This window comes from Gavialis gangeticus, unplaced genomic scaffold (assembly GCF_001723915.1).
Source record: "Gavialis gangeticus isolate Ggan-Ray unplaced genomic scaffold, GavGan_comp1, whole genome shotgun sequence".
In the NCBI taxonomy this organism is placed as follows: Eukaryota; Metazoa; Chordata; order Crocodylia; family Gavialidae; genus Gavialis; species Gavialis gangeticus.
In genome coordinates, this window is record NW_017728993.1 from 59861063 (window position 1) to 59871319 (window position 10257).

At 47.9% G+C, this 10257-nt stretch overlaps 1 protein-coding gene across 3 annotated transcripts in view; it reads left to right on the top strand.

The window, feature by feature from the left end:
* The window catches only part of LOC109286964 (ADAMTS-like protein 2), a 37935-nt gene that overhangs the window by 7295 nt on the left and 20383 nt on the right, over positions 1–10257 (top strand). For all 3 annotated transcript variants that reach the window (XM_019501793.1, XM_019501794.1, XM_019501795.1), the window contains exons 2-5: positions 3820–3895; positions 4651–4753; positions 6462–6607; positions 8558–8681. In XM_019501793.1, the coding sequence (XP_019357338.1) occupies positions 3820–3895; positions 4651–4753; positions 6462–6607; positions 8558–8681 (449 nt within the window). The remainder of the gene's footprint in view (positions 1–3819; positions 3896–4650; positions 4754–6461; positions 6608–8557; positions 8682–10257) is intronic.

Here is a 10257-nt window from a genome sequence, read left to right on the forward strand (position 1 = left end):
CGCCTTCCTGTGCTGCACCGGGGCAAGCCAGCCCATTCCTGGGCAACTCAAGTGTCCTTCTGGCCACAGAAGCCTGCTGAAGGCAGAAGTGGCATGGGGCCTGATTCTTTCCACATTGCAACATTGCAAACTAAACTACATCAGGGTGTACTTTAGTTTGCAATGATGCAAACTCTTTTAAAACCCACAAGACTTGGGAACAGGTAATGTGTGACGCCATTAAGCCACACAAAGGGAAATTTTCGTCATGTGTACATCATGACATCACCACATGTACAAGTGCCCAGAGACTTCTGTGGGAGTGACACCTACTTAGTCCAGGCCAAATCTGTTCCAGTACATATCTGGGACATCTGCTTCCTTTTCATAGAGTTTTCTCTCCTGTTCTCTCTCTGTCCTGTTCTTTGTTGTACCTTGTCTCCATGGTCTGTTATGACATCTTCATTCATTCCCTCAAGCTACAGCAGACAAATGACCTGTGCAGCTTCCCAGTGGCAAAGGTTGAAAGGGGTGGGGTTGGAGGTAGTGGCTTCAGCTGCACAAACTCCTGCTGCTGTTTCCTTGGCCTGCCTATGCTGCTAGCTTATGTCAAATTTGCCGCTGAAGGCTGAGCAGGAGACTGGAGCGGAAGCCCCAAACCTCCATTAAAGAGATGAATGAGACCCCTGGAGAGGAACCTCTTTAACCTGCTACTCCAGACTCCCTGGATGCTAATGAGAGCTGGCATCTGAGAGTGCAGTGAGCTCACTGTGCCTGCCCCACTGCTCTGCTCCTTCCCCTTCCGCATGAACGCACTTCTGAGCCAAGGAAGCCCAGGCAAGCCCCCCCTCCCCTTTCCGTCCTTCAAAAGGGAAAAAAAAAAAAACCCTTCTTTTATGTGGGCTGGCTGGCTGCATAATTAGGGTCCGGATGTGCCGAGGTGCCTTCCATCTGGAGATAGCTATGATTCTCAAACAACCTCGCTGCTAACAAGGCATGCCAGTGTCTGCACATCCGCTCTACCCTGTGAACTCAGACACTGCGATCATGGGAGAAAGATGGGGAAAGGAAATGCAAAAACAGGCCTGTGTGCCCCTGGGGCATCCCCTGTGCCCTCGTAGTCAGGGCTCTTTGGCCTGATCCAAAGCCTAGAAAGAGTCTTTCCACTGACTACAATGAGCTGTGGATCAGGCCCTTTGTAGTTCTTTGGTCAGGGAACTTGTTTCAGTATTTACCACTCATGCCAGCTCATTGTTGCAGAAGCCAAGCATTAAAAAAGAAAAGTTCTGTGGTTGCAAAGAAAATCTTCCCAGACCATATGACGCAACAGGATTTGCCTGAGTCTGCAACCAGTCTTAAATAACTCTGGGTGCCTGTAGACATGCGGGGAGGCTGTTCCAATGTGCTGCAATTGCAGCGCATCAGAGGAGACTCAATTAATTGAGCTACTGTGCTAATTAGCATGCTCCAGCAGCTTCTGCATCTTGTGTATCAGCATCCCTGTGCTTCAAAATGATAGTGGGGACAGTTTAACTAGAGCTCATTTGATGAGCTTTAATTAAAGCATCTCCCCCTCCCCCATTTTGAAGCACAGAGATGCTGATACACAAGATGCTGCAGGCATTTGGAGCTGCTCTAATTAAAGTGCACCTCCCACCCACCAGAGCACGTGTTAAAATGCCCCCTGTGCCCTGCTCCATCTCAAGTGGAGGGGAACTTTGAAGCTTTTTGATACAAATTCAGTTTCCAACATTATTAACTTGTTTTTACTGTTTAGGATCTTCTCACTGAACCCATGATTTTATTCCACAATGCCAAACTGACTTCTACAGCTTCCTAGGTATCTCCTTGGTTACTGTCAAGAACTCCACTTTTCTGAAAGGCTGTCTTCCTATTTTTTCCGAATGGTATTTTGTCAAAATTGACATTTCTATGAAACGGATTGATTTTGAGGAAACAGCAATTTCCAATGGAAAAGATGCTGTGTCAGTTCTTATTACTGTTAGTAATACTAATCTGTATTACTGCAGCACCTAGAGACCTTGAAATGAGGCCTCCAAAGTGCAAAGTGCTATACTTTTTCCTAGTACAAGAGGGGCCCTGGCTCAGGGACCTTACAGACAGAATAAAGCAGATAAAAGGTGGGAAGGGAAGCAAGCAGAAGCAGTTTGTCCCAGGTCACATAGTAGGTTGGTGGCAGAACTGGGAACAAAACCCAGGTTTCCTGACTTCCGGTAGGGTGCCTTTGATTTTGATCTTCTAGTGGCTCATCACAGGCCTGGTAAAACAGCCTTTGCCAGATACTCCCCATATTGTTGCGTTTGGGTTCCACATGCTGGACACATGCTTTTAAACATTACTGGGCCTGAATAGGCACTTGTAGTTTTCACTGATGTCTCCACCTCACTTCTTGGGCACAAACTCTCTGTCTCTTATCCCTTCACAATAATGGATCCTTGTGGTTCAGGTGCCCAAGACCTCAGAACCAGCATTGGCCCCATCCAGACACTTCTAAGCTCATTTCTTCCCAAAGGTCCAGCTTCATGGGTCTCTAGTTTACTATTTACCTCTCAAGGGACACCCAGTAATTGAGATGCATAGTGTCAGGCTTTGCAAAGCCTTTCAGTGCACTATGGAAAGCTACACAAAACAATGCAACAGCTACATACGGTTTCTTGCCTCAAGTTGTCTCACAACTCTCAGAGATTCTTTGAGCTGAGATCTTTTATGGAGTCCAAGATCCTCCCTCTTCCCCATTCCTTGTGCATGTGGGTTCTCTTCTGAAACACAGAGTCTTCTCTCGCTATTGCAGCTTCCAGTGCAGCTTTTTCCTCTCTCTAAAATGGCTGGTGAGAGACCTGCCCTTTTCTTTTTGTCAGGTGACCCTTCTGGTCAATCTCATCAGGTGACCCAAATCCTAGACAGCAGCAGGGGCCAATCTTGTTGGCAGGCATGCCACAAATTAGTCTTGCAATTTCGCTAAGTACCACTCCAATCCCCTTCCTCAGCCCAATGTGTTGCTCTGCTTTCTGTTCCCTGCCTGGGCTGCTGCTGTGCTTTCTGCTTCCATCCTTGTGCCTGCTGCCCATTTACTACTTCACTTTCTGTTTCCTGCTCTATCTGCCACTGTGATGCCTGTCCCCTCCCCAATCTGCCATGCACCAGGCACAGAGGTTGCCCATGCCATTTGTGACACCCATGCCACAGGTTGGCAACCCCTGCTTTGATGTGTTGTTTAGTTACCACACACGTGGGCACACTGGTTCTTCTGCATAGTACCAAATTCTTTGCCCAAAGCTGTTTCCTTGAAAGAGAAGACAATCAAGATTTAACAAACTTCTGTTGTGTGCTCTACATTGCCACTCCTTAAAATTTCACCCCAAAGGTTAAAAGATGACAGAGAAGGGAGACAAGCCTCACATTCAGAATAGTTTGTAGTCTAACACAGGTAAGTTGTACATAGATGGATTCATATTTTTCACATGATCTCACCCATCTTTCCAGCTGGGCAGGGTGAGAGGAATTGGTCCTTCCTGGAAGGTGGTAATAATGCTCTTGCGTACTTTTATTCTATCAAGTCCTTCATCCTGACTCCCATTCCTAAATGAGAACATCTCACCGTAAATTTGAGGCCATTGGAAATATTTTTCTTTCACATTACTAGGTGCTCTCTGACAAGCTAGGTAGAAAAGCCTTTTGCTAGCCTCCATACCCTTATAAAAATCGCTACCTCTCTGCTTGTGTATGTTAAGCCCTGGGCCACAACTATCTTATCCCCTCTGTATTATAGCACCTTATTGTCCTCCAGGCTATTGTTCCTTCCTCTTCTCTACATTTCAGACTCCAGATATCTCAAGGAACAAACAGCACCATGTGTGTGGGCCAATCAAAGCATTATCAGCTGTGCCAGCAACAGGTAACAACTCTCAGTGTTGCCCATTTACTGCCAGGGAAATAACATGGCTTCAAGGAGTGATCCTGAGGCTGCAGTGCCCATGCAAGCCTCACTATTCCGGATGAGATCTAGAGCAAGTGGATCAAGGCTCTGATTGGTGCAGACAGTAGTATGGATATACAAGGTTACCTCGGAACTCAGGCTGTCACTGGTGTGATGTAATATGTTAATTTTATTGACAAGAACAAGGCTAGTATTGAGAAAAGCAGCAGCCTGGACTCAATGGGGCTAATCTAGGCAAACACCACTGAATATTTTATTAATGTTACTACATAATAAGAATAGTAACCTAGGAGGAAGACATCTGTAGCAGGCTTCCTCTGAGCATATTAAAGTGCTTTCAGATGCAATTTCCATGTTATGTGGAAAAAAGGGGACTTGCTCAGTGAAACCAGGGCAGAGCAAGTATGGAACCCAGTAATCCTGACTCACAGCCTCTGCTCTGTCCACCAGACACAATGGTCTCTTTTGTACCATTCTAAGTGTCTCTCCACTGCTATGAGCTGAGGAAGGCCTGCTGTCTAGACTAAACTCATCTGGAGCTTTCTTGCATTGCCCTGCCAGGGGGTCCTAGCCTTGACCTAAGAGGTCATTCACCCTCTTCTCAGATATGGGAGGCATTCAGCTCCCTTACTGTTGCAGTTCAGAAACTTCATTTCTTCATAGCAGTCTTGTTTTGCTCTAGGAAGATAACACTGGGTTTATTTTTTCCACAGCCCTGCCCAGCCAACACAGCCAGCTTCAAACAACAGCAGTGTTCCAGTTTCAATGCCAAGGCCTTTGGGAAGCGCTATTATAACTGGATGCCTCTTTATCCAGGTTTGTCTATCACTGAAACAGTTCTAAACAAAGGATGTGAAAGGGGAAGAAGAATAGGGCTGTCTGGGGGTACCTTGTAAGTGGGAGAGGTACCACAGCCCAGAGACTGGAGAGTTGCCTACTGATTAAGGAGCCTTCATGCTCTGTGTGTGAAATCTCCTGCTTCAGAGCTGCCTGTTCCCCGCTGTGCAGGCATTTCTTCCAGCTCCTCTTGAAGAGTCACTCTTATCTGACAGGCCTTCTTCTCTTTTCCTGCTCTACTCCTGGTTGTAAGTATTCTCTTACCTAAAATACTGCTTAAAACTAGACTTGGGAGTAAGATTTTCCAAGTGACTGATCATCTTGGTAACTTCATTTTTCAGTGCCCGTCTGAGACACCTTAAGGGAGCCTGGTTTTCAGTGACTGGGTGGTAAAGACTTTCTGAAAATTAGGTCCTTCTAACATGCCTCCTCCAGAGCTTCCAAAATCACCTGTCACTTTCAAACACCTCGACCAAGAGGCTTGACCTAAAATGCTCAAATTTAAAGCTGCAAAAACTGGTGAGTTAGGAGCTCTGGAGTCTGGAGTCTTCATGTATCCAAAGAACAGAACTGGCAACAGGATGGACTTCCCTGTATTGTCTGACTAACACGTGGCCACCTTAATTGAGGAAAGAGGGAAGTTTTCTGTCCATGCCCATTCAGCCAGCTTCTTGGGTTCTTCTTCTTCTCGTGTCCTTGTTATAAACTAGATGTATTTCCAGAATCGTGCACAAGCGATGGCTCTTTCCATTGCTGCTGCAAGGTTCTCCTTCATATAGGTATCACCAAGAAGTCAGCAAACAAGCAGATCTTCCATAGTCTGCACTTCACTGCACTCATATATGTTTGTATCATCAAAGTAGCCCCATTTGATCATGTCTGTTTTTGATCTTTTAGTTTGCATGTCTAGGTGATTCAGGTATCACCATGTTGGCCAGTCTAGATCCACCCCTTTGGGAAGGTCCTCCTGGGGTTCCAGGTCCATTTAAGAGCACCTGATTGTATCTAATCTTTTCTTCCATAAACTCAGTCATACCCTATCAGTCACGTCCAACAGCACAACACTGGTCACAAAACCCTTTCACACTTTAAGCCATTTAGTTACTTCTGTGTGACCACAGAGCAAATGCCTGGGGTCTTCCATCTGCTATGATCTTTCTTTTTGGCTCACTACCTTCCTTCTGATATCAGGTAGTGCAATGCCAGCCAGTAAGTATAGACTATCCTTTGGTGTTGGCTTTAGATATTCTGTTATTGTATGACAGCTGTCATTTAGAACTGGTCTAGTTTCTTGGCATGAACTGTTCCAACTACCATAATGGCCATAGCAGAAGCATTCACAACGCAGCCCTTGTCAAATTCCAATGAATCTGCAAATTCTGCTAAAACCTTGTGTCATCAACAGTCTTAGCTTCTTGGGTGATATTGCCTGTTATAGTGCCAGTTGTAGGGGATGGTTCTTTTTAAGTTGGACATGAGTACACTTCCTAGCTGGGGAGAGAGACCATCAAATCATTTCACTTCTGCCACCAGAGGATATCAAAGTGGCAGTGGCACTCCAGTGCTTCTGAGCAGGGTAGTATAAAACTAGAAATCTAGACAGGAACTCTGTCTCTGCCAGCGACTGAGCCTTCCATGCTTTGCCCCTGCTGCTCTGCCCATTGCTTGTTCACCTTTCCCTCTTTAGATGATTACACCAGTATCTCCAACAAACCATGTGATCTGCAGTGCACCACCAGGAATGGAGAGAGGCAGTTGATGGCCCATGCTCAGGATGGCACATCTTGTAAGGACAGAACCTACCAAGGGGTCTGCATCAGTGGAAAATGTGAGGTGAGGCAGCTGAAGGGAGGGCCGGGTATGTGGAGGGTGTAGGCATGGTTTTACATAATTTCAGTCAAAGCTCTATTATTACTGGCAGTAAAGCAAAATGGCTGACTAGTAAAGTGTATTTGTAACTCTTGTTATAATGCCTTTTTGGGGAAGGGAAGCTGTTACATTCCCCCATGTGCTTGTCCAGGGTAGCTGTATTCTCCCTTTGAGGAGGAGGAAAACAATCAGCACCTGTGATTTGTTCTTGTAGGGTATAACAGGTGGGCATCCCGGGGCCTGTCTAAACATAGGTCCACCCACTTGTCTCTGGGTAGACCACCCACCTATGTCGCCTGCCATGCCTTGATGATAATGACTGAAGGGTGTCAGTAAGGTGGGAGGCTGCCCATTTACCTGCCCTGAAGTCACGGGCCCATATACATGGCTCCAAGCTACCCTATACTGTGTCCTATGCCATGCAGATGGCATCCATGTTCTTCCAGTGTCCCCCACTGGGACTCAAGCCCCAGAGTCTCATGCAGGATTCTCACTCTCCACTGGAGCTCATAGTACCAGTGCCTTCACACTGGGCTCTCCTTCTGTTCGTCCCTCAGGGCTCCCAGCCCTTATCCATTCAGGGCTCCAAGCCCCTACTGATTCTGGGCTCCAGGCGCCTAGCAACTCTGGGCTCTAACCCCCATCACCATTCAGGCCTCCAGGCCCCACTCTGGGCTCCAAGTCCAATTCTACTCTGGTCTCCAAGCTCCATCCCCTTCCCTACACTGGGCCTTGTCCCCTGCCTTACGCTGGGCTCACAGTCTTCTTATCCGTTCACCCAAAGAACTCCACACATAGCTTCCTGAAGGCTCAGGGCCCCACCCCCCCTGGAGTCTCACTCCCGGCTCCCTTGGTGCCCAGACTGACAGCGAGATCTGAGGCTGCACTATCTCTGGCTTCTTCACCTGGCCAGGAACCCACCTCAGAACTCATGGTGAGTCTAGGCCCTTGCTTTGTCTTTTAGGGTGTTCTCCCCTAGCCTTTCCCCTCTGCAGGGTCACCCACAAGGCCGCAGGGACTGAGGCTTTCTCGCACCCCATACTCACCCTTCACTGGGGAAGGCCCAGGTGTGGCATTTCCTGGTAGCTGCCCTGCCACGAGCAGTCCTATCCACACCATCCAACCCCAGTAGGGTGTAATTTTAGGTCATGCCCCAGGACCAGGAGCCTCCAGCCATCCCCATAACTCCTGCCCTTACATACAAGGATGTTCCATGAGCAGCAGCTCAGCCAGGTGGTGTGCTTCCAGCTGCTAGCAGCAGACTGTGGCTTTGCTATTCAGGGCCCTGTTCTTATAGTGAACAGCTGGGCCCTGTTCCCAACCAGGTAATTAGGCCTGATTAGGGAAAATAGTCAATTCCAGGCAGCTTTGCTGCTGCCCATGCCCCTAGGAGTAACAGAACACACCCTGTGCTCTCTTACATAGGGTTAACCAGCAGTGAAAGAATGTTTACCTTGTTAGTATGGCTTTCCTTGCACTGCAATTGTACCTGTATTTATTTGGTACATATATAAAATTAGTTAATACACGTTGAATTTTTAAGATCGTAAGGCTTGAAAGGACCATGGTTTGATGGTTCAGTGTTGTCATTTCTGGACATGCTGCCTCTTAGAGGCACTGGCCTTTTTCAACAAGGCCCCTCCTAGATGTGGTACTTCCTGGAGGAAGAACATTCTAATCTGTAATTGCAGTCAGGTGCCTCAGGTTAAAGGTAGCTACAGGGTGAACTGAAACTGCCCCTCATCCCCAATCCCCAGGGTTACACCTTCTGGTTCCCTAGACATGCGAGCTTTCTTGACTGAAGGCTTCTTTCCAAGCTGGAGACTTGTCTCACTGCTGTCTAGCAGGGGGGTCTGTAGGGAATACCTCTCCCTTCAAAACTGAGCCACGTCTTTTCTTTTTCATTCCTTGCAGCCAGTTGGGTGCGACGGGAGTCTCTACTCAGCCCAGACGATGGACAGATGCAGGGTGTGTGGAGGAGACGGCAGCACTTGCTACCGGGTCTCAGGCAGCTTCCGAAAGGGGATCTCACAGTTAGGTACACCCTATTAACACTGTCAAGAGACATTATGAGTTGCTTCTTGCTGCCACCTGCTACTCAGTATGTAGTGATGTGGCTTCAGTCAGAATATGAGCTGCACAGCTGTGGGAGCTGAATAATGTCCTGCCTTTCTTTTCCAATTTAACCTAAAATGATTACATTTTGCCTACTCGGGTTATTCACTAGCTGAAATTGGTTCGATCTGCTCTCTGTTAGGTTAGTGAGGTTTCCCTCCACCTCGTTACAGTGTGAAGCAGCTGGGGACCTATTTGTTTCTATTGATTTTGGCAACCTGCCCCTGCCAGATTATGTTAGAAATTCAATGCATTGTCTTTATTTTGTGCTCTGAGTTAGTTTTGTACTTGGGTTTTCATCTCATAGGAAGAGGGTCAATTCATTTCTAAGTATCTCTTGCTGTTTCCATCCACAGCTGTCATTCTGATGCTCTCTCCAGTTCTATATACTGCAGTGTTTTTTTCTCAAACTAAGTTGATGCTAGTGGGTCATCCTTCAGACTCTTGCTATGCCTCTTATGTGTACCTCCTCACCCAGACTGAATGGTAGGGAAACATGGTGAAGCATCGGTAGCCAGAGGAATGCAATGGCAGAACATTTTGGGGCACTTATTCAACTTTATGGTAATTCCATCATGATACAGCATCCCATACTGGTGGGAGACTTTGCACTGAAATGTGTACAGTCTCTTGTGGTATCATTATTCCATGAGTTTTCCAGTCACCATGAAGTATTCTGTGATAAACAGAATCTGCATTTCCAATGTAAAGTGCAAGCAGACAAAAGCCTTCCAGGCCTTTTCAACATGGTCTTGCGTACTTTCTTGCTTCCTCCCTCTTCTCCTTTGGGGTTCAGGGGTTTGGTGAAGGGAAACAGAACCCTTAGGTTGCTTGTTTAGAGCCAAGACTAGTCAGTACTTGGCTTCTCATCTTTTCACACAGTTGTCCTTAAAGAGTGGCAGTGCTTGCTCTTACACCCAAGGTCAGCACAGTATATATAGAATCATAGAAAATGAGGGTTGAAAGGGACCTCAGGAGGTCATCTAATCTAACCCTCTGTTCAAAAGCCTGCCACGCCCCCAGTCCCCTGAAGCTCCCCAGACACCCCCCAGCAGCCTCAGAGCCCCCTGCCGACCCCCAGTACAGCCGGAGGCAAGTGGGGCTCATATTGGGAAGGGTTTAACCCCTCTCTGTCTGAGTGGGAGGAGGTGGCTGCGTGGAGCCGGGCTGGGTCAAGCCCCCATGCAGGCCCCTACTTGGCCCAGCCCCCCAGGGAGCCATGCGACCGGAGCCACGCGAACAGGCTGTGCAAACAGGCGCGCTGCCTGCCAGCGCATGAGTTAGCATGGAGTTTGCGCAGCAGGGTGCGTGGGAGGGCTTGAGACCCTGCCTGCAAACCCACCAAGGTAGTCAGTCCCAGCCATAGCCAGTCTACCAGAGGCATGACACGGATGGGCACATGCCACACCCTGAGGGTCCCCTCAGGCTCTGTGGCCCCCCCATCAGGCACCTCGGAGACCGCCACCCAGACAGAGCCCATGGTCCTGGGCTCCACGCAG